Source organism: Cupressus sempervirens, chromosome 3 (assembly GCF_028749045.1).
Source record: "Cupressus sempervirens isolate cs-2001-9-10 chromosome 3, ASM2874904v1, whole genome shotgun sequence".
NCBI lineage: Eukaryota > Viridiplantae > Streptophyta > Pinopsida > Cupressales > Cupressaceae > Cupressus > Cupressus sempervirens.
In genome coordinates this window covers 1,093,257,770-1,093,282,637 of record NC_143120.1, presented here as the reverse complement: position 1 = coordinate 1,093,282,637, position 24,868 = coordinate 1,093,257,770, and the positions used below count along the sequence as shown (strand labels likewise).

At 33.6% G+C, this 24,868-nt stretch overlaps 1 protein-coding gene across 4 annotated transcripts; it reads right to left on the bottom strand.

The window, feature by feature from the left end:
• Window positions 1–16,816: 16,816 nt before the first annotated feature.
• On the bottom strand, window positions 16,817–19,651 carry LOC149570587 (uncharacterized). Of its 4 annotated transcripts, none has more exons than XM_089823169.1 (5): window positions 19,261–19,651; window positions 18,756–19,083; window positions 17,953–18,665; window positions 17,733–17,876; window positions 16,817–17,643 (listed from the first exon to the last, which is right to left on the bottom strand). In XM_089823169.1, exons 3-5 carry the CDS (start codon window positions 18,630–18,632, stop codon window positions 17,202–17,204), a joined length of 1,266 nt encoding a protein of 421 aa, XP_089679295.1. In that variant the 5' UTR covers window positions 18,633–18,665; window positions 18,756–19,083; window positions 19,261–19,651; the 3' UTR covers window positions 16,817–17,201. The 4 variants fall into 4 exon arrangements, with proteins under 4 accessions (XP_089679295.1, XP_089679296.1, XP_089679298.1 ...); XM_089823170.1 differs by having other exon boundaries at window positions 18,747–19,083; window positions 19,261–19,503; XM_089823172.1 differs by having other exon boundaries at window positions 17,953–18,586; window positions 18,747–19,083; window positions 19,261–19,398.
• Window positions 19,652–24,868: the final 5,217 nt, after the last annotated feature.

Genomic DNA, 24,868 nt, shown 5'->3' with positions numbered 1-24,868 from the left:
AGCTTACCATTGCCTACCATCACTCCCACTCAACTGTGAGACTCTCACTCAACCATGAGACCTTCCTATAGAGGATCACTAAAAAAAATGACAATGGTCTAGCCAAAAAAAAAAAAATCAGACAAAAATAACAGTTATATGAAAATATAACCAATATCAAAGAATAATAGATCACACAGAAGAGAACACAAGATACCAATATTTACTGTGGTTCACCCAATCCCTAGGCTACATCCACCAATAGCAAGTCAAATATTATTATTATCCAGTAATTACAATCGACAATCCCTTATAGCTCAATACCGTTGCAAGAAGCCACAATATCACCATTACATTATGAAATCCCTAACTATAGGCCTTTTTATAAAAACTTTTGTCGCTTACAAAATTAGGGCTAGAATAAGTCATCCAATAGGAAAGACAGCTACCCCAGAACCCCGTAGGGGTGTTGCCCCCAAACCCCCATAGAAATAATATGGGGATAAAATCACGCTAAATAAACCTTCAAGTCTGATTAAGCTCCATATCACAATAGAGTAAATAGTGAGTTTCGAGCCACTCAAGTGTCAAGCATATAGCATCTATTGAGTGATTCAAGTACCAAGCAAGTAGTTCATTCTGATTCACTCAGATGTCGAATGATAGCATTGAAGTTATAGTTAGTGCCAAACACCAAGGACTTCAAATGTCAAGTGATACAGTTTTGACATAGTTTTTTATATTGGCACAAACTACTGTGTAAACTTCTAAGTCGACTTAATTATTATCTTATGCTTTTTGTTGATAAGAATGAATCTTAATTGTGAATTCCTATGCATGCCATGCATCCAATTAGAAAAAGGGAAAGTTTGAGTGGCAATATAGGTGAATCACTACTATTGATTCATACCTAACCCTAGATTATTAAGGTCTTCTTAAGGAAGATAAACCCTAAAATTTATAGAGATGAAAAGAGGAATGTTAAGGATAATTGAAGAGAGTTTGCATGTGCAAATAGAGCATTCATGGTGACTAAGGTGTTATGAATTGAGTTACAGTACATAATTAGTTAGAGGGAGAACAGAGGAAAGGAAACAAAGGACAACAAAGGTACATCTGATCAGAAAGTATCAAGTACACATCAGTTTATAGGTGATCTAACATCAAGCAATAGAGTGCTAACTGCAGGATCATTGCTAAGACATTTTAACAGGCGAATCGGTTAAATCTCTTAACAAAGTAGTCCTAATAGGCTCTTGTAAATCCTTTAACAGGGTGCTTACTTCATTTTCAGTTAAAGTCCTCTTACTAGGAACACTTTTAGCAGGGTGTTCTAAATTTTTTAATAGGGTAAGATCTAACAATCTTGTAAGCCTTTAATAGGGCAGACCTTTCACAAGGTAGATCATGTTGCATGGTCAAACATTGTAACCTTCATTGGATACACTTTATTACTGCAGTAGTGAAGATTTGTGGGTGTCATCCCCACCCTAGTTTTACCTTCTCCTTGGAGGGTTTCTAGGTAACCAAATATCTTGTGCCAGACATGTGTTGAATATTTACTTTCATGCTATGAGCGTTTATGCTTAATTTGGTATTTCAATTTACATGCATAGACTATGAGATGGAAGTGTGGTGAATAGTTTTAGAGGTTGAAAGTTTTTAATGTTGGTTCGCACCCCCCTCCTCTCAAAGTTTACTTTCCTATTGTATTCCAAAACTTCTAGCATGATTTGAATAATCAATTAACTTGTCAAAGTCCAACTAATTAAGTTTCTATTTGTATACTACTTTTCATAACTCAGCCTTTCCTCTAGATACTTGTTTTATGAACAACTTCTCAAATCCTCTTCATCAATCAAATAGGGATGACACTTAGATTAGATAAAAAAATGTCTCACCAATATATATGACATCAATGACAACATAAAAAATTGTTTTAATTGTAGTTTCCAACATTGGTTACCTCTGGGGTCATCTTTGTTGTATGTGTAGCACCACTTGAGATAGAGATATTTCAAGATTCCTTTCCTAGGATTTATGATGTTAATTTTATAGTTTAATATTTGAGTGTGACTTGATGTTATCTCCTCAACATGGTGGGAGTGGGCCATTTAGGTTCCACGTGGTCGATAGGTAGTGATTTTATTACCATTGAGATTCTAGAAGACTTGTACTGATGTTGAATGTTACTATAGAAATTGTACCTCCATGTTGAATCATCTTTCTTGGAGATTTTCTCTTACCTTTAGATGTTGTTCTTTGGATCATGTATCTTGTATCATTTTCATTCATAATGGGACATTGTATTAAATTTTTACTTTGTTTTTATTACATACCATGTAGATTTTGTAGCGGATTCTATTTCATTGAGTATACCTCATGGTATTAGTTGTATTTGTACTTTCATTTATGAGTTGATGTATATTTATGGTTGTTGAACATTGCACTAAAGATTAAATCTAAATTAATGATTCAACTTACATGTATGTTATTTAACATTATGGCACCCTTGTGAAATGTAATATTTTTTTATATTTTTTTATTTGTATTTGATGTGTATTTATTATATTGTTCTTTCATTTTATCATTGATGTTTTATAAACTACTAGGGGAAAAAAATCTATAAATTTAGTAAAATATTTAGTTTAATTTCTCTTGGGTTTCCTAGAGAAGCATTACATTATACATTATCCTAGGGTAAAAGCACAAACCTATATCACCTTTTATAAAGAAGTTCTTTAAAAAAAAAAATTGAAGTCCTTTTTTAACTTCGAAAAATATAAGTTGTAGTTCTCGTCAAACAAGTATATGCAAATCATCTTTTCTTGATCTATTTGAAAATATGTTATAGATGACATGTATTGCTAGGGCACAAAAAATCAATATTTTTTTTATGTATATTTTCTTTTCTATAAGTAATTGAGGTTGACCATATCACAAACAAATAGTTTTCCCTCTTGTCGAAACTTCCCTATCAAATCTACACCTTTTTGAAACAAAATTACATATTCAAGCATGTTCAGGATCATGGTAGGCCAAAAAGTGATGATGTGAAAAAAAAAAGTCTAAAAATGTCCAAAAGCACTTTAGAAATCACATTGACTTTTCCCCACTAATCCTAATACCAAAGCAGAGAATTCATTGCCTCAACAAATTAGCAACCCGATATATTGGGTACTTGATCATTTGTTGCTGAATAATAACATATGTCCTTAGGGAGGCTATAACCCCTAGGGACACATTGCATATGTTCAAATGGATTAAAAGGGGTCATAGGACCCCCTAGGGACATACCTCATATGTTTGAATGGGTCCAAATGAGACATAGGAAAACCTATGATGCCTTTCAACCCATTCAATGACAACCTATATCCCTAGGACCCCTAGGGAGATATCTTAAATGTTTGAATGGGTTGAGAGGGTCATAAAGAAACCTATGACCCCTTTCAATCCATCTGATGACAACATATGTCTCTAAGGGTCCTAGGACCCCTAGTGACATATCTCATATGTTCAATTGTGTCGAAAGGAGTCATAGAGAAACTTATGACCCCTTTCGACCCATTCAATGACACACATGTCCCTAAGGGTCTTAAGACCACTAGAGATATATCTCACATGCTAAAAAAGGTCAAAAGGGATCATAAGTTTCTCTATGACCCCATTCAACCCATTCAATGATAAGATATGTCCCTAGTGGTCCTAAGACCCCTAAGAATGTATCTCACATGCTAAAAAGGGTTTAAAGGGGTCATAGGGAAACCTATGACCCCTTTTAACACATTTGATAACAACATATATCCCTATGGGTCGTAAGACCTGTAGAGACATATCTCACATGTTCAAAAGGATCACAAAGGATCATAGGTAAATCTATGACCCCTTTCAATTCATTCAGTGACAACATATGTCTTGTGGGGCCCTAGGACTTATAGGAACATATTTCTTATGTTCAAAAGTTTTGAAAGGTGTCATAAGATAATCTATGACCACATTTGTCTCATTCGATGATAAGATATATCCCTAGGGAGTCTAGGACTCCTAGGGTCATATCTCATATGTTCAGATGGATCAAAAAGGGTCATAGGGTACCTTATGACCTCTTTTAACACATTTGATGATAACATATGTTCCTATGGATCCTAAGACCGCTAGGGACATATCCTATATGAAAGAATGGGTTGAAAGGGGTCATAGAGAAACCTATAACCCCTTTCAACCTATTGGATGACAACATATGTCCTTAAGGGTCCTAGTACCCCTAAGGACATTTTTTGTATGTTTGAAAGGGTCAAAGGGGGTCACAGGGAAACCTATGACCCTTTTCAACCCATTTTTTTGAAACCATATGTCACTATGGGTCCTAGGACCCCTAGGGACATATTTGATATGTTTGAATGGGTTAGAATATGTCAAAGGGTAATATATGACCACTTTTGACCAATTTGATCAAATTATCTATTTTTCTATGGGTCCTCAGTACCCTAGGGTATCCTATGACCCCTTTTGATCCATTCAATGATAACATATATCTCTAGAAGTCCTAGGACCCCTAGGGACATATCTCATATGTTCAACATGGGTGAAAGGGGTCATAGGGAAACCTATGACCCCTTTTGACCCATTCAATGTGAACATATGTCCCTAATGGTTCCAAGACCCCTAGGGACATATCTCACATATTCAAAAGGAAATAAGGGGTCATAGGGAAACCTATAACCCCTTTCAATCCATTCAATGAAAACATATGGGACCCATAGGTACATATCTAATATGTTCAAATGGGTCCAAAGAAATCCTAGGGAAACCTACGATCCCTTTCAACCTATTCAATGACAACATATGTCCCTAGGGGTCCTAGGATCCCTAAGGACATATCTCATATGTTTGAATGGGTTGAAAGGGGTCATAGAGAAACCTATGACCCCTTTTGACCTACACAATGAAAACATATGTCCCTAGGATTCCTAGAATGCCTACAAACATATCTCATATGTTTGAATGGGTTGAAATGGATCGTAGGGTAACCTATGACCCCTTTCAACCCATTCAATGGCAATGTATGTCCCTAGGGATCCTAGTACCCCTAGTGACATATGGCATATGTTTGAATGGGTTGAAAGGGGTTATAGGATAATCTATTACCCCTTTCAACTCATTTGATGATAATATATGTCCCTACGGGTCCTAGGACCCCGACAAAAATATCTTATATGTTCGAATCGGTCGAAAAGGTTCATGGGTACTCTATAAATCCTTTGGACCATTAAGTACATAGATATTATCTTCTAATGGGTAAATAGGGGTCATAGTGTACCAAATGACCCCTCTTGAGTCATTTGTGTATCACCTAGTTTAGTAGTGCAAATTGAAAAATAACTATTAAATTAAAGCTTTAACCATACTAAACATGGAAAACACTTATGATAGGACCAAAGGTTGACATAATTGAGGAAAGTAGACCAAGAATGGTAAACTCCTCAAATGCTTCTCATGATGACGAAGCTATGTTCTTGATGGGAGGGGATGTATGCTCACTTTGTGCTCAAGCTTCCAATGGATAGGGGTTTTTACCAAGTGTGTGCATGGGTGAGGGTTTCAAACAAGGGAGTCATGGAGGTATTTCAGCATTATAATGGTATTTTGGTAGTTTCTAAGCTCGCAAAATAGCATTATAACTTTGCATGAAAAGGTGGATTACCTTATGAAGGGAGGAGGTTCAATTTATAGGCCAAGGGTTGGAGAAATGGAGGGCCAAGATGTCAAGATGATGAGATGGTGAGGGAGGGTCAAGATGCACTCAAAAGGGAGCACATGGATCGTGCTTGTTTAGCACCAATGGGGAGGTGACGCTTGTTAGAGGATGATTGGATGAAGGGAAGGCAAGGTGGATGGTCAAAAAAGGAGGCTCAAGAGATAAGGGCTCCATAAATTCTTTGTAAGACTCATTAAGGGAGGTGTAAGAGATATTTTGAGGATGTGAGAGGTGTGGTTGAGTTTGTTGACTTTGGCTTGGGTTAGCAAGTCTTAACCCTTACTTAAGGTTGTCACATGTTTAGCAGGGGGATTAATAGTACCTTAGAAAGGGGGGTTAGGGGGTAAGTGATTTAGATTGGATGGGATGGGTTAGGTAGGGGGCTAAGTGAGTTTAGTATGTGTGAATTGGTTGGATTAGGGGTTACGATAGGGTTTAGGGAAGCTCTTAGGATTTTAGATATTTTATTCAATAAAATGGGAGTATGGAATTAAATTGAATAGATTAAATGACTTATTCAATTTAATAGAGGAATTGGGATTTAATTGATAAATTGATTTTGGGTGATCATTTGATTTTATCAATTGGACTATAGTTAATTAATTTAATTAATTAACTAGGGGATGAAAATAGATTAATTAAATATTAAATACTTAAGTAATGATGCCTTAGGAGATGACTAAATAGGATTACTTAAGTGATGTAATCAGATTTAGGTGTCTACAATTTGATCACATTATGTGTACTTAGGGGTTTTAGGACCCCTAACAACATAAATAATATGCTCAAATGGATCATAAAGGGGTTGCAAGGTACCCTATGATCTCTTCTGACCTATTCGATCATATTATGTGTTCTTTGGGGTCCTAGGACCTTTAACAATATAGATGAATGGGTCATAGGGTAACCTATGATCCTTTTTGACCCACTCAATCACATTATGTATGCTTAAGAATCCTAAGACCCTTAAGGACTTAGATAATGTGTTTGACTGGATCAAAAGAGGTCATAGGATACTCTATGACCCCTTTTGATCCATTCAATCCTAGGACCCCTACGGACATAGATAATGTGTTTGAATGGGTCAAAAGGGATCATAAGGCTATGACCCTTTTTGATATTTTTGAACCAATATATGTGTGGTTAAGGCTCTTAAGACCCTACATGAAATACAAATTAAGGGTCCTCAAAAGAGATCATATGTAAAAAAAAAATTAATAGATTTTTTATTTAAAATTAAAAATTTAATTTAAAAAAATTAATTGATTTTTTATGAGGAAAATTAGGTATTTAACATTTTGGTTATCCATATATCAAGTAGCCGATTTAGGCTTGGTAGTGCTTTGGATACCAAGCCTTCATGGTCAATGCCAAAAACGTCCCAAAAATGTATTTTTACCCTATTTTTGTGAGTTTCTAACTTCAAGCAAGTAGTTGACGACTTTTATTCACCCAAATTTGATGAAATGAAAAGGGTTTCTTAAGAATGTTCTATTCTTTCCATCGATATAGTGTCTATCAAATTAAGAGTTTAGTAAGTAATTTTTACTGATTTTCTAATGGAGTTAGCTATGAAGTGTGGATTGACATACTGATTGAAAAATAACTATAACTTTCAAACCATAAAACATTTTTAAAATCTGAAAGATGTGTCATATTCTATGCTTCATCTACTCTAGTAAATAAAAAAGGTTTAATTTTCTAATGTTTTGAACTAGTTAAGGTGGTTATACACGAGCCTTTTGTTTTTCTAAACATATTGTAGTAGAAAATTCAAAATTAATTATTTTCTTGGCATAAAAATACCAAAAAATATGCATCACATCCATGCATGAGTCTTATATCTAGAATAGTATAACAAAAAAATATTATTATTTGATTGTGATTAAGGTCATTAGACATACACCTACTTCTTATTTTTGTCCTAAAAAGTTTGTACTACTACATTAAAATATGAACTTTTAACCAAGTAGATTAAATTATTTTTAGACAAGACATATCAGTTGAGAAACTAGATTTAATTGTCTACATATTCTATTCTTATGACTTTTTAATATAAACTTCATAGCTAGCTCAAAATGACACATCAAGTTGACATAAACCTTATTTGCTGATTTTACACTGTCACTTAAGGGTATAGTTTCACACACCATGATCTCACACATACCCATTCTTGAAGAGGATTCTCTCCTCTAAGGATAATATTTTTAGTTTTATGATGCAATTTACTATATTTTTTTCCCTTTCTTGAGGGAGCATCTTCTTAAATGTTAACTACTTGTAATAATTAAAAATTGTAACATATTATAACAAATCAAAACACTATAAAAATTTACATAATGTTGATATTGACTCCAAGATCTATAAAAGGATTTTTTTTAAGTTTAATTTTGATAGAGCAATGAGATTTGACCAAACTAGGTTTAGAGGTCCTAAAAGCTGACACTAATATGTGTTTTTACCCCCTAAGTAAGCTTAAGTAAAGTTTAATTAGTGAATATTTAATTGTGTTGACAACCATGATCAAGTTCTTACATTAACAAGTGTGCATTTGTAAATTTACTACCATACTCTCACACGTCTCTTGATCATTCTAACCATATATTCTTTTTAGATTCAAACAACATTTAAGATATTAACCTTCAATTTCTATTAACAACATGTTGCAACAAATTTCAAAGACATGCATGTACATTTTTTATAGTTTTTACCAACTTTTTTGAATTTGAGATATGTTTTATATATTGTTTCCCTACTCTACATTCTTTAGAATTTCAAAAGACTATTCAAATTAATATTAGATTGGTGCAAGATATCTATGACACATAAAAAGTACCTAATTTTTCTAGGATGCATCCATGTTAAAAATTCATAAAAATATTACTTAACAAAAATACACAACTTATAATACTCACACTTCCCTATTTTTTACCAAAAGGGTTTTCCAAAATACTAAATGGAGCTATGTGTTTCTTGTGGCATATGTCAAAAAAAAAATTATATTTTGCTTTGAAGGAAAAATAACATATTTTAGTGAGTGAAGGATTCGACCCTTCAATCTTATCTATTTTTGAAACACTTAGTAAATTAGAAAATAAATTTAGAATACTACAATTCATGTTCTTTTAGTATCTTCAAATCTTGAGTGCACAAGTCTCGAATAGAAACTCTAAGTTTCGATGTAGTTGATTTGAAACAAAAAGTGGCCACTTCTACCCCATTTTTGTTCACCATCATGACATACATGCTCCTAATTTTCACTTAAGGAGATTTTTAGAGCATGCATATTTGCATCTCGTTGCATTATTTAATTGTTTGAATGCTTGCTCATGCATATTCTCACACATAATTGAGTGGGTGTTCATAAATGTATGCATATCTTAAGCTCATTTAGGGAAGCTTTAGTTGAGCTTGACTTAGCTTAATTGGGTCTTACTTTTCTTTATAGCCTTTTATTATAGAGCTGGTGCTTTCTATAAAAGCAATTTATATATGTATTGTAACTAATCAAATTGGAACCCATATCTTTTTATGCAATCAATACAAATTATCAGATTTTGTTGAATAAATTATTTTTCCATCAACATAGATTCATAACACTTCAAGAATAGATCGTGAAGTACAATTGCATCCTAAGATCTTGACTTGTCATATCTTGACTTGTCATATTATAGTCTTGTCATGTTTTTGATACTAGATCTAATTCTACATTTATTCTTTGTGATAGTATCATATCAATCATAAACACCATTTATCTACTTCCATTATACCTTAGAATGAATCTCATTTATCTTACATAATATTTATTTTCAATATGAAAAATATGAATCTCAAAATCAAATTATACCAATTCACTCCACATATAAAGTCATTACTTATTTTGAACAACTTGTATGTAACTATACACTAAATCACCAATCATGTGATAAAAAAACTCCCAAATTATTATTATTACTTTATTATATAGTAAACTAAATAATAATGATCTATATTAAAGATTGGAACTATGCAATCATCATCTCAAAATCCGGAGGAACATGAGCATGCAATATTATTATTAAGATGCTATTACCTCAACAAATTTGTATAAATAATAATAATAACAAAATTGAATTCCATTCTAACTCGACTAAAAAAACAATTGAGACATGTCTGTCGTGTGAACAGTTGACGAGGAAATGTGTCTAAATATATTATCTAGGCTAGTCCACATTTTAATGATGCGTGAGTGAGATTTCGTTTCACACTCCAAATCAATTGAAGTTGAATATGAGGATCAATCAGCTACCTACCACCTAAAGAAGGCTTTGAAGAGGAGGTAAGGTTGACCGACTCACATTATACTTGTACAAATTGTCACGTATCCGCACTACAAAACACACCATTAAATATTTAACAATTCTCTACACATTCCAAACAAGATTATATATAAAAGATTACAACACGACCCACTTGATGGATTTTAAGCGGCGGTTTAACGCAATTAAATATAGGATTCCATGTTTATATTTGAATAGATTATATGTTTTGTATTCGTAGAATTTAACTATATGAAAATAATGTTTCTACGATAGCTGTCAATACTCTCCTAAATAAATACTCAGTCGGACAAAGTTTTTTAATTTGCTCGTATGCTTGAAGAATATGGTGTCTAAAGCATTTGGTTTATGGTTTTTTTAACTCTACGTGTGAAAGTTTCGAAATACGCAAGAAATAATACCTATATAGTTTTGAATCTAGAATTCTTAAATAATTTAAGAGTTACTTAATATGTTACTTAATATTTATAAAATATGTATATTTTGGTTATTGTAAAATTGAAATTTAAAATTTAGTTATTGAAGTTTGCATAAATCGTTAAATGATAAATAATTGTAATATAAGTAATTTTCGTAAAATATTCTCACTAATTAATTATTTAAGATTATTATTTCAAAGTAATATATAATTGGTTAAGAAAATTCAATTGCATTGTTAATAATTGTTTAAAAAATTGTAGAAATTCATCAAATAAAATATTTATTTTTAATGTGGAATGTTCATATTTGCTTAATAAAAAATAAAAAAATTTAATTTGATTTAAATGTTTTATTATACATTCTTTTGATAGTTCTTAAAATTTGCTAACTTGCAAATTATGTAGTATTATGAATAGAGTCTATGAATAATAAGTTGTAAATCTATTCAACTATGTGATACATCTTGTCTGCGATGATTACTCATTACTAATCATTTCTAACGTGCATCTATTCTCACTCTTAAAAAGAACAACATTCATCAATAAATGCAAACATATAATTTTAAAATGTTATAAAAGTTCATATGTATTTAATTTCAATTTCAATAGTAAAGTTGGATGATTCTCAATGAACACTCAAGGAATGGGTATTGTTGAGTGCAAGGCATTGACATCAAAGGGGTCCATAAGGAATTAAATCTTGTTCAAACTAAGGCTTCAACGTCAAAAGGGATGGTATTGAAATCACCTACGCAAATTTGATAGATTGGATACCTCTTTATCTTGAAACCTTAGTTAAAGATGTTCAATGTTAAAGACTTATACTATAATATCACAAAAAAATATGATTTAAATTTTTAAATTGACTTTCTTATATCTCTTTATTATATATTTACATTTTGAAAAACTAAAAACTTGATAAGACATTTAAGAAAAAAACTCGTACTATAATGTTGATTTTTGAAAAAAAAATAGAAGCATCTAATTGTAGTCTTTTTATTAATAGAAATAAAACCTATTTTTAATTTTACAAAATATTGTTTATATTGTTAAAAATAGTGATAACATTTTTAAAATAAATTAATTTTATTATCTTATATTAATTTTATACTTAATTAATATTTTCTTCTTGAAGTACTTTTATTTCAAATCTATTTGAGTGAATGAGCTCTATCAAGATATATTAATTCATTTGAAACATTTTTCAATCCAAAATACTTACTAAAATGAGATTTATTATATCTTAAATTATCTTTTTTTAATTAGGAATGACATATGGTCTAAGTAATACTTAATCAAGAGAAAGAAAAGATAGAATTTTATAAATAAATATAAGTTAGTAAAAGTAAATTTTCAAGAGAATAATCAATAGATTTCATCACAAATAATTAACTATCCACTTATATGATATTATATAAAGAAGTAATTAACTATCCACTTATATGATATTATATAAAGAAGTATTTAGTTAGAAAACTAAATAATTGAAATTAAAAATATCATAAGATTATAGATCATGAAATGATCTTTTAATTTCAAAGATTAATTCATATTTAAATCTTTTAATTTAGTTAAGAAATGTAAAGGGTTCTTATTACACATTATCATAACTTCTTAATGTAAGATCTAACAATTATATATTTAGGTGTAGAAACAAGGAGAATATTATGGGCAATCTCAGGGTAATTGATCATATTTTTGAAGTATATAGAACATAAATTAATGATTTATAAGACTTTTCCTTGTCTTTAGGATATTGAATGGAGTAATATGATATCCATTGAATAATTTTTGGATTTGATTGTGTAAGAGTTTTAATCTTCAATATTTCAAATTGTGTTTATGATCCATCATTTAGATAAGATAGTTAAATAAAAGATAAATGCCAGAATATACTAATTCTAATAGATTTAAGAATCACAAATTTGGAGATCCTAATCTCAAAAGAAATTGTCTTCAAATTTTAATGAATTTATCACGATTTGAATAGATGGAACAATGAATTGCTCAATCTATTACACAGAGATTATTTCTACAATGTATTTAATAAGACTTTACAATACTTTTTAAGTATTGATTTCTTCTCTTCTTTCATAGAAAATGCATATAAAGAGATATTGCAATTTCAATCTATTAAATAATAGAATGGTAAATACACAAGTGCTTTAATAATTGGGGGGGGAGAGGGCAAGGGAGGGAGGGAGCTAGAGAGAGAGAGAGAGAGAGAGAGAGAGAGAGAGAGAGAGAGAGAGAGAGGGGGGGGGGGGGGGAGGGGGGGAGGGTGAGAGAGAGAGAGAGAGAGAGAGAGAGAGAGAGAGGGAGGGGGAGGGTGAGGGGAGAGAGAGAGAGAGAGAGAGAGAGAGAGAGAGAGAGAGAGAGAGAGAGAGGGGGAGGGTGAGAGAGAGAGAGAGAGAGAGAGAGAGAGAGAGAGAGAGAGAGAGAGAGAGAGAGAGAGGATATGTGTAATGCCAATTTCAAATAGACATGTTATGCCTTTAATTGGAAGATATGCTATTGAGTGAAGATGTGCCCCTAGTCATCTATAGGTAGAAAATGTATGCATAGGATTGCATGGCATGTTTGTGTTTGAATATGTCTTCTACACCACTAATTCTCACATTCCTTTATATCCTGTTTAGTTGTTGGAATATGATTTGAGGATTGGCATTCAAAATCCTAGATTTGGGATTTTGGAACTTGAAATCCAGACTATGGTTTTGGGAATTTAGTTTGGACCGTTTGGTTCAAACTCTGACATTTTGAATTTGGTATTCTGAACCTATTTGGTTCAAACTTAGATTTCAAAGAAAGAAAAATAGTCCAAGAATAGTTTTTATATCTCAGTCAATGACCACTACATCCAACCAAACTTCTAGTGGAATAAATTCAAAAAATACTATGAATTTGGATATAATAGCTACTGAGAACTAAACAATAATGTTTTGAATAGCACATAAATTTATTAGTTGCACATGAATACATAGACCCAAAGCTATTTATTGGTAGTAGATTGGAGTTGTTGAATCTATTAGTTGCCCTAAGGATCTCTTTGTACGAGATTTGTGAATACTTCACCTTTTGAAGCATTTTATAAACTATTTGATTGAACCCCTCCATATGTAAATTCCTTGTCCCTAGGAAACACAAATATACATAGCATGGTATAAAAACAACGTATTGTAGAATGATTTTCCCCCTTTAGAATGGTGTATGTCAATTTGTTATTTGATAGGTCTAAAGTCTTTATTTTTTCTTGAAAACTTTGGGACTTATCCTTTTTTTTTTTCTTCACAATTTTAATACTTCAAGCTACATCACATGTACTAGAGACTTTGGGATTTCCCGTGTTAATTCATTGTCTAAGAGATCTAATACCTCAAGATGCTTCATACTTGCTATAGATTCTAGAATTTCATCCAATGTGGCATCTCTTTGATGTGTTGTGGAGTATCTAGAAATGAAAGAAAATTTGGCAGTTGGGAATCTCATCTCTCGAACAGAAGAGTTTCTTAGCTACATTTTGATGGTCTCATGGCTCGACTCCATCACTCTCCTCAAGAGTTGCTAGCATTTTTCTCCCTAGGTCAAACATCTCCACATTGCCCAATGATGTGTGGGTATCATGTCAATGCATAGAGTTCTCATGAGACCATTTTCAAAATTTTCATGGACGGGTCAGTAAAAGTGTCAATTAGAAGCAACAAAAAATGGATTTAAAACCTAATTAAATTTCACTTTATTTGGAATCCTTTTGGAAAAAATGGGATTCCAAATAACAACTATTTTGAGGGAATTTGGAATACTTGTTTTGGGGGTCAAATGGGGGTACCAAATCCACATTCCTCCAAATCCCAATTGTGATTTTGTGCACCCAAACAATAGATTTGAAAACTTTAGGGATTCGGCATGTCAATTCTTGTCTAATTCCAGCAACCAAATGAGGCTTTAATGTAAATAGATTTTTATAATTCATGATCTTCTATCATTACTACTTCTAGATTTTATTGTGTATGATGGTTTGTATGAACATTTTGGAGATCACACTTCTAGATCCATAATCAAAATGAAAGAGAACTCATTAGGATAAAAGTGTGAATATAAAGAGAAAGATGATCACATCATGTGATCCAAAACATTATTACAAAAAAATAATATGCAATCAAATCTAAAAACAATAATAATTAGAATCTTCCATTTCTATCTTCACATGATGCAATTCTTCCAACATTCTTATCACTTTGAATGAATTCTTTTACTATTTTTTCCTACATTGATTTTTTAAATAATTGATTTAAAAAAATGTCACCTAAAAAGTTTTAAAAATCTATTATTTTTTCACAAATCATATTAAATAAAACCATGGAAAAATATGAAACATACAATTTTCACCTGTATTCAATTAAGCTTTCACTTATCATTATCTAAGACATAAAGGCTATCTCTAATAGATACTTATAAACTAAAAAATATTAATCACAAGCTTAACATTGATCAAATAATAAGCAAATAGAACACAATAACCAAAAGGATCAAACTGTGTGGATATAAAAATGGCAGCTATTTAACAAATTTCTGAGGCAAAAGAATATAGATAAACAGGTGCAGCTCGTCAACGTGCTCATTTCTTTTTCAATCAACTTTCAATCTGAATCGCTTGTTCTCATCAGTCTCTCATAGAAAGTATTTTTGATATGACATTACAGTGAAACTTTTGTTTGATAAATAAGCGCTATGGCATATTCATGAACATTCTCTTCACACTGTCATCCATGCTACTTCCATATCAGATCAGACTCTACAAGATATTACATCACTTGGAAGAAAGAAAAAGAGAGAAATACTGTATTGTTCAAAGGAAAGAAAAAGGAGATAAAACTATTGTATTGTATTACTCAGAGGAGGAAAGAGAAAAAAAAAATAGAACATTTTTATTGCAAGTTTTTTGATAGCTAGGTAGAACTGTTGTATTGCATTACAGAGGAAAGGAAAACATATATAAAACTATTGTAGTCATGAGAAATTAACATAATAACAGTTTGCAGGATAAAAAATCTAAGATTGTGAGACAGCAGAATGATTGCGAATTGCACTAATATGCAAGTGTGCATTGGCGGTGAGATTTTACGTGGGAATGTGAAAGGCACGTTGACGCTTCTAGATAAGATCTGGGACCAGATGTTGGACAGCGCTGTTTCTGATTTGTTCGCCATATTCACTTCATTTGTCTGGCCAGTTTTCCTGTGTGGCTGACGTTTCAAACGTTTCTCATGTTTTTTTCTATATATTCTCAGACGAGCGATTGAGAGTTGTAGCTTGTCATGACTTCACCACTACAAATTTTGTGCGCGAAACATGACAACCATGAGAAGAGTGAATCTCTATTCTCTAATATCTGGCCTATGGTGGTCATGCACTACAACCTCTTGGGAATGAATCCACGCCTTACATTCTCATGCCCTATTAAAATAGATTTTTTTTAAAAACTTCAACAGAAGCCTTGGAAACATCATTTCCATCACGCTCACATTTAAATCAAGTTGAGCTGTCACCTTTCCAATCTCTTTGTTTGGAAACAGTAGCGGCGAAAGAGACATTCTTTCTCATAAGACTTTAAAAGCTCAAAACTCTTCTGCGGCCAGGGAAATACTTATCACTTTGGCTTTCTGCATTTGGTTGGAAATGTTTTCATCGATGGCCTAATCAAGAGATCAGAAATTATCTACTGTGCTCAGACAATGGAAGCAGCAAGATACTGGTGAAAATTGTACAGAAAAAATATTCTACTTAAACTTGTAGACATAGTTTTGTGATGATCTATAATCTATTCTGCATTCTTATTCCAACAATGGATCATGGAGTATGATCCAAAACATTGACGATAAAAAATTTGCACACAACATCAGACCAGAAACACAACTGAACAATTCATAGATTATGGAAATCTTCTATCTTCAATGACAAACCAAATTCAATACTCAATGCTTTGAATAGAAAGAAAATACATATTGTTCTATGATCAATTAAAGTATTAAATTACTATAAAACTGCATAGATGTAGTAAATACATACAATATACACATCAATTGAAATAAATATACAAAGTTGCAGGCATTCAAGACAAGATAAATCACTACTTCAACTGTAACATTTTTTATGACAAGAATTCCTTTCGCCCGATCCCTGTGGCCAAATTGAGAGGTTAGGCATATAACGATGGATTGAAAAAGGAATTATGAAGAAAACGATTCAATTGCAATTTGCAAATCCAATTGGTATCAATTCAGTGCAGCAGATATCAATATAACTTGTGGTGCAGTGCAAAATGAGAGACAAAGGCAGCATTGAACATAAAGCTGTATTTCCATTATAGTGTACTCATGCTTTGAGGGCGTTTGAATGATTTATCAGGATTATTGAATGTAACCTTTTTTTTTATAGAAAAAATGGGCAATGACCAGAGACATACAAGGCTTAGCCAGAGAGATACATGATCAGAGTACTCGTTCTATACATGCACTAATCTCAACGCTTAATAAAACTTCTCATGGCATACAATGCACTGAAGCCTCATGTAATCCATCCATCCATCCAACCTTTGATTTGATCACTCCGAGTCCACCCAAGTGGGTCTTGTCGCCATATATCTACAATAAAAAGGAGCAAGATGAGCGCAGAAAAGAAGATTAGTGCAGGCACAGGCATGAATGAATATTGAATGAAGGAGTCTCAGTTTTTGCGCATTCCAGGAGGTGCAAGGATGTCCTCTAGCAAACCATGGTCTATTTGGGAAGGGTAGTGAGGACGTGGAGGTGGGTTGATTGAAAAATGGTGAGGATGTGGGGAGATGAAGTTAGTGGGGGGAGCAGCTGGGACCTGTTGTTGAGGGGTCATGATTGGGGTTGGGAATATGAATGGCGTTTGGGGGAAGGGACAGCTCAATCTCTGCTCATCTAATAAAAATTGCGATTGTGAATGAGAATGGGGATGCAAATGTGAATGTGAATGTGGGTGGTGGGATTCTACACTGGATGATGCCCCACGCAACATGGCAGGGCTATGATGAGAATGCTGTCCTTCATAGGTGGTGATGACGATGCTCGGGTCTTCTGAAGAGCGTTCCACTCTCTTCTTCACCGAGCACTTGTTGTTTGTGCACCGGTAGTAACTCCTGCACATGTTCCATCAATCAACGACCTTCTAGTGCCCCCAAAACTCATAGTTTTAATGGCGAAGACAGATTCAGAGAGAGTTTTTTACCTTGGATGGGGGCTGTTCTTGACGGCTTTCTGGCCATACTTGCGCCATCTGTACCCGTCCTCCAGATTATCAACATCGCTCTTCGTCATGAACGCGAATCTGGGCTCGCGGCTTCGCTTCTGCCCCTTCTTCCTCGGCCTGTTTCTGCATTGCCCATCTTCAATCAGCACAGGTTTCTCAGAAAAGAAAGGGCTGCAATGTAGAGACTGTATATACTTACTGTTGTTTCTTAGACGAGTCGATCTGCTTGTCGGCCGGAGTAGAGTCGGCGTTGTGGGATTCGACAGGCGTGGTTGCTGCTTTTGTGGGTTGCTGTTGCTGCTGCTGCTGCTGCTCGTCGTGTCCCTCGCTGGAGGAAGTGGAGATGGAAGAATTGGGCGTGCTGGGAACCGTGGAAGTCTCTCCGGATCGCCCCCCCGCCTGGGCCTCGCGAGTGAAATCGGTGGACGTCGTTGAGCTCTGCAGGCAGGACACCGAATTGGAGTCGTTGTTATTGAGATTATGATGATCAGGTTGCATGAGATCGTGATTCGGGTATGGATTGAGCACGGATCTGGATAGAGCGGCGGAGTAGTCTGCGTCGCCCATGTGCATTCCGGCTTGGAGCCAGTGCGTGAAGCTCATCATGTAAGGAGATTCGAGCCCCGCCTGAAGATCCTCCACGTCCAGCATCACTTTGCTCATGTAATCCCCGTCCATGTTGTTCCACCCCCCCAATTGGGGCGTGTATGGCTCGAAAACGGCATGAGTACTGCCCGGATTGGAGGAAGAAGCAGCCGAGGCGCCAGCGGTTTGATCAGTAATTGTGCTGCTCTCCTGCTTCGGCATCACCATGGGACCTGACGAGAACTCTCCTGCGTATTTCCACATACTGCTTCCTTCAGGTGTGTTGTCATTCATCGGACCACTAGTGCTCTATATACTTACTCCTCTCTGCAGAAGCTATAGCAATATGAACACAAGGGAGGAAAGAAATACGAGGTCTTTCTAGAAAAAAAAGGTGAGAACACGTACAGTACTGACCCAAACTCGATGAGAGATGGACTAGGGGCCACTTGCTTTCCACACTTTATTGTAGAGATTACTGATTCTGTGTGTACCCACAATTTATTTGCCCTCCACCCATGGATGAATCGGGCCGTCTGCAACTGTCCGTTGTGGGGTGCCCATGAAAGCTCGTGTCTAGGGTTTTGAGAGAAATGAATCAGATCGAAGCAATTCGCACAGCAATCAGTGAGAGTTGGAAGCAGATTATGCGCAGAATTTCAGGCCGCCACTCTTGTCGGCTAGTAGATGTATATGCTTTACGTGCTACACACGGCACCGGGTTGTCTCTTCTGTTTTGCACTCCCTGCTCCATCCATGGCAGAAAAACCACAACCCCAATTTCACCCCCACACGAATCAAAATCAAAGTTCAGACAAATAAGAGCAATCCAAATGCACAAGAATCAGAAGAAGAGGAAGAGGAAGAGGAACAATCCATTCATTCGTTGAAGTGAAAGGAAAATCTGAATCTGAAATCTTACCGCGGTGGCTGCTGTGGAGGAGGGAGACGCCAGAACGGAGAAGTTGAGAATCCCAATCTGAATCCAGCGCTAATTGATTCTAGAATGAAGGGAGGCTGTCTGGTCCTCGGGAAGAGTCGACCTCGGGATGTATCGAACATTCACACACAGACACACAATCCCAACAGCAGAGGGAGGGAAGGAAGGAAGGAAGGAAGGGGGAAGCGATGGAAATGGGAAAAGAAAAAGAAGAAGAAATAGTACGTGTGTGAAAGGGCGAAAAGCAGATAAAAACTGGGTCAATGGCGGGGGGAGTCAAACCACGCGGACAATTTGAATCATGTCCACAAAACCTTCCCTGCTTAGCAACACGAATATGCTCACAAATTGCGGCACCGTCAGCTCCAAGATTATCTTTCTGCTTTTTAAGCCCATTGAGATGAAAAACGGCTCGAAACAGAAGAGAGAGGCGAAAAGAAGAGAATAGCGCGTGGCAGTGCAATTTGCCGCGTTCCTGCACAGGCAAGGTTGACCTCTCCACTCTCCTCGGTCTGCGTGTCATGTCATGTGATATTATTGGGATTATTCGCTTTTAAGGTGTAATCATGTCGCTGAATCGCATAGGGTAGAGTTGGGCATAATAAAATATTTATTTTCAAGCTTGGGCACGGGAACAGCACTCCAAGGGGATGTTGTGCTGTTGCTCTTCCCCGCCTCACATGCATACCTACACTATTCTCGTTTCTCATGCCATCACCAATGTCTGCAATTTGACGGTCGTTTGGTTTCTCTTTTTGAGTCGTATATGACAAGTTTAAAATTGATGAGCTATGATAATTATTTCTAAGAACTTTGTGTAAAGTTTTTTAGCATCGATTTTTCGATCAATCTATAATAATTATATGTAGGAACTTTGTGTAAAGTTTTTTAACATCGACATTTCGATCACACTCTCTGGGACCATCATCATGATGAAACCAAGCATAAGATAGCTTGAGTTTTCCTTACGGTCTCTTATGCTTGGTTTTATCCTGATATGGACCATAGAGTGTGACTCAAAATTGAAAATATGGATTAAAGGTTAAAAAATTATAAACTTTAGAATCACATTCTAGTGATAGATCATGGAGCGTAATTCGAAACGTTGATGCAAAAATCTATAGACAATCAAATTTTATAAATTGTTATTATTTATGAATTGTGAAAATCTACGAAATTTTTTTCTACCAATTCACAGTATTAATATGCAATATATAAATTTAGAAACTTTTTAAATTTGATATAATTACTCATTTATATTATTTTACATGATATATGAATTTTCAAAATTGTAAATAAATTTGAGGCAAATATTATCAATTCATATATTTTTTAATAGGCAGTGGGCCGAAGCCTAGATTATTTATCATTATTCTTTGTTGAAATTAATTATTATTATATGTTAAGCTTCACTAAACAGAACCCAAGACCTCCCCATTGAGAGAGACACAATTTACCGTAGTGTTATAGGCTATTGACTTAATATTGTCAATTTATACGTACATTCTATTGTGTTTTGGTTTTATAGAATTCGATTGTGTAAGAGTTTTTAACATCAACTTTTCAGATTATTTATGGGCAGATCTATCATCACGATGGAGAGTGAAACGAATAAAGAAAAAAGATGAATCATTGTTTATGATCAGAAATATTAATATTAAAAACTCTACCACAATCCAATCTATTTGAATTCTAACAAATTGCGAATTTTTGACTAATTAAATATTTACATTTAAAAGAATTACTAAATATTTATACAACAAAATACTAACAATCTATATTTATCTTCAAATCTGAAATAAAAGATATTGAAATGACCAAGCACTTACAAAAATGAATCATGTGACAGATGGAGGTGACCGTCAAATTCTAATCCCTCCATCTGGGTTCCTTTTTATATTAACATTATCTTGATCGACCATTTTACCTACTAAATTTGTATTCTTTTATGGAATGATGTGCCAACCAATACTCGCACCGCAAGTTACGGCGTGGAGAAAGAGAGTTAAATATTCCGCCATCCCTCTGAAACCTGTGGAATGAGAGATAAAAATGTTCACTAAAATTGAGTAAACACTGAAAGCAACCCCTAAATAATATACCCATATTTTTATGCGTTTTGAAAGTAGGCGTCACCTAAGAACCCAACGTGGAAGCATTTAGACAAGAAAAACTATTTAAATAAACGAAATAAGATCTTACGGTCAAATTAGACCATGTCAACTTTTTTAAAAATATATATATTTCTATCCCTCTGGAAGAAGACCATCATCATCATTATCATTATCATGACCATCATCATCATGATGGTGGTAGTATTCCATGGATGACATACGAAACTATATTTTCCGTCGGCGGTTACCAGATTAGTCCGTTCCCGTTCACGGGTGCGCTGTTTCACACAAATACGACGGTAATTATTCCTTTTTATTTATTTATATATCTCCGTCAAATACGTTGCAGCCACAAGTTTGTACGCTATGCACATTAAAAGTCCGTCGATTGATTAGAGAGATTCCCGTCTTTTATATACTTCCAACCATGTACACTTCACTAACAAATCTCTTAACTAAAATGATAGATACTCATTTAGTGCCGTGATCTCCTACCTCTTCACTAAAATCATTTTCAAATGCTACTTCAAAGGTGCAATATAGTTATACATATTCTAATTCATTAATTACTATTAAGTAAATTGTATCTCTTTACTAAAATCATTTTCAAATACTAGTCCAAAGGAACAATATACCTATGAATATTCTACTTAATTTAATAATAATAATAATAATCAAATATATATATGGTATGGAGTTGGGAGCCACATAATTAATACATATATGATTGTATATTCAATATTGACTATTTACTTTTAGAAGATATCTATTTATTGTATGTTGAGAGATATGTTGTCCATGTATTTATTTCAAATTAATTTGTCGTATATAAAGCTAAATGAATATTATAATGTTATAGGGTAGATATCCTATAGTTTACATAGGAATATTTTATACATATTTACTTCATTGACTAATAACCAAATATATATGATATGGAGTTGGGAGCCACATAATTAGTATAGATTTGATTGTATATCAAATATTGATTATTTGCTTTTAGAATATATCTATATATTGTACGTGGAGAGATCATCTAAATTGATTTGTCAAAGTTGAATAATTATGATAATTTGTGGGTAGATATACTAAAGTTTACACAAGAGTGTAAAAAGTATTTTACTATATTTATTTAGTAGTTTTTGAATTTGTGCTAGTTCTATTTTGTTATGACCAATAATATTATTAGGAAACATAAATCCAATGTATATTAAGATATTTTGTTCGAATTTTATTTCAAATTAATTTGTTGTATATGAAGTTGACAAAGTGTAAATGTTTTTTTAAGATAGATACACTAGGTTACATAAGAGTTGTTTTACTTTACTTCAGAATATAGAAAGTTAATATTTATTAAATAATTTTATTCAATAATTTAATTTTAAATAATGCCAGCTATATTTTGCTATTATTTTCATAGTACAATTATTCCCCAAATGTCATTATACAACACTATACATAACACATAATTATTTAGATATTTGTGAATGATTCCAGTTGTAAAGGCAAAATTGTCAAATGAATTGATTTTCCAGTGTATCAAAGTGTTAGAACTTCAATAATAAACATCTCAAAACACACAAAGTTATTTCTCTCTATTGTGGTTGAAGATTGTATTTATTGAGATCATCCTCATTCTAACAAAAATGATTTGATCAATAAAACTAAGCATATGCTCTTTAAAGAGAATGACGAGCAATGGATGACTATAGTAAATTGGCCCAACTACTTAAGCATGCATCAGATTAAGGTGGCTTCCTAAGAACCCCAATGGATTATATACATACATTTTCAGCAGACTTGCAATTTAAGTGAATTTTTTTAAAATATTGTTTTTTTTTACCATTTTTTACATTAAAAGTAAAAACCCATCTTTACAAAAGAAGCTAATAGATGAAAGGATAAACCTCAAAACCTTTTCTTATTTTCAATTAAATACGAATATATCAAAATATGCCGCAACAATAGAGTGAATATATTAGACAAAAAGCCTTACAAAGAGCTACATAATTCTTAAATTTATACCAACTCGAACTTGTAATTGATGAAATACATTCACAAACTTAGGATGTAATTATCACACAAAACCAAATTAGTTTCATTCTCCAATCCTAGAAAAATGTTTTTCAATCTCTATCTTTTATGAATCCAAGGAGTTTCATCCTTGGATCTAGTTCTTTAAATATAAGGCTAGAAATGATATAACAAGGGTTTAATGATTGCAAAATAAATGGTTTTCGTTAATGCACAAACATTTAATCATTAAATAGATAACTAGACCTATTGTTGGTCCCAATAAGTACGTGAAATGTGTGGATGTGGGCATTAATACTCGTTTTCACGTTTTCCACTTAAATTTTGAATTTGTAATTTCCTACTTAAAATAAATTTGACTAAATATTTTGTGTTAGAAGGTAAACTTTTTGTCCCTTTTCTTTATGATGTCTCACTTTTTGCAAACTCATGAACCTCAACGCACTTTTGGACTATTTGTAAGCTAGTGGTTTTCTTGAAAATCTTAACTTATCACACTTTCAAAGATCTTGTAAGCTTCCAAACTTCGCAAGATTTAGAGCTTCTACATCTTTTTCCAATTGTTTTCAATATTTTCTTCCCCCCTCTCATATTCTTTCTAGCTTCTTATTTTTTAGTCTTTTTTTAAAAATATACAAGTTCCTTGTGAAAGTCTTGATAGATCTTGTTAGGAGTCAATGAAATCTAATTAGTATATAGAGTCCCTGTTAGGAGACTTTAAATCCATGTTAAAAGATTCTAGCTCTATTAGGAGTTGTGCTAACCCTATTAGGAGTTGAAAGGAGCACAGCGAAACTCACTATCCAAATAGCCTCAAAATAGTCTTCACTAGACAATATTTTAGATAAGCATATCCAAGATCTAAACCGAGTAAACAAAAACTCCTTTGCCAATCTATCTCATTCATAATAAGCTGCCATCTAAGTACTCCACATTTATTTCTTCTTATAACACTTCAAAGACTACATTAGGGTCTACCTATTAGAAAGTGTCTTTTGATCACTATGCTATATAGTTGGATGAAGAAGAAAAGATGTTGAAATCAATGGGGATTCTCAAGTCATCCAAGTCAAAAGCATTGGTGGCCAATAATGAGGGTTCTCAAAATTCAGCTGGTCTATCTTCAAATAAAGGAAAGGGCAAGAAGAAGAAGTGGAAAAATAACACACAAGAGGATGCAAAAAAGACAACACCATAATCAAATCAACAAGGCAAGTCTTCCTTGAATTCAAACAAGAAGGGGGACAATAATAAGGAGAAGAAAAAGTGTGCCTACTGCAAGAAATTGGGTCATGAAGAACATGAGTGTTATCATAAAAAGATTGATGAGTTGACGAACATCATGAAGAAACATAATTTTCCACTACCTAATGTTTATAAGGAGAAAGGATCCTCTTCTTAGATTCAAAGGGCAAAGGGAAAACACTCATGGAAAATTCAAG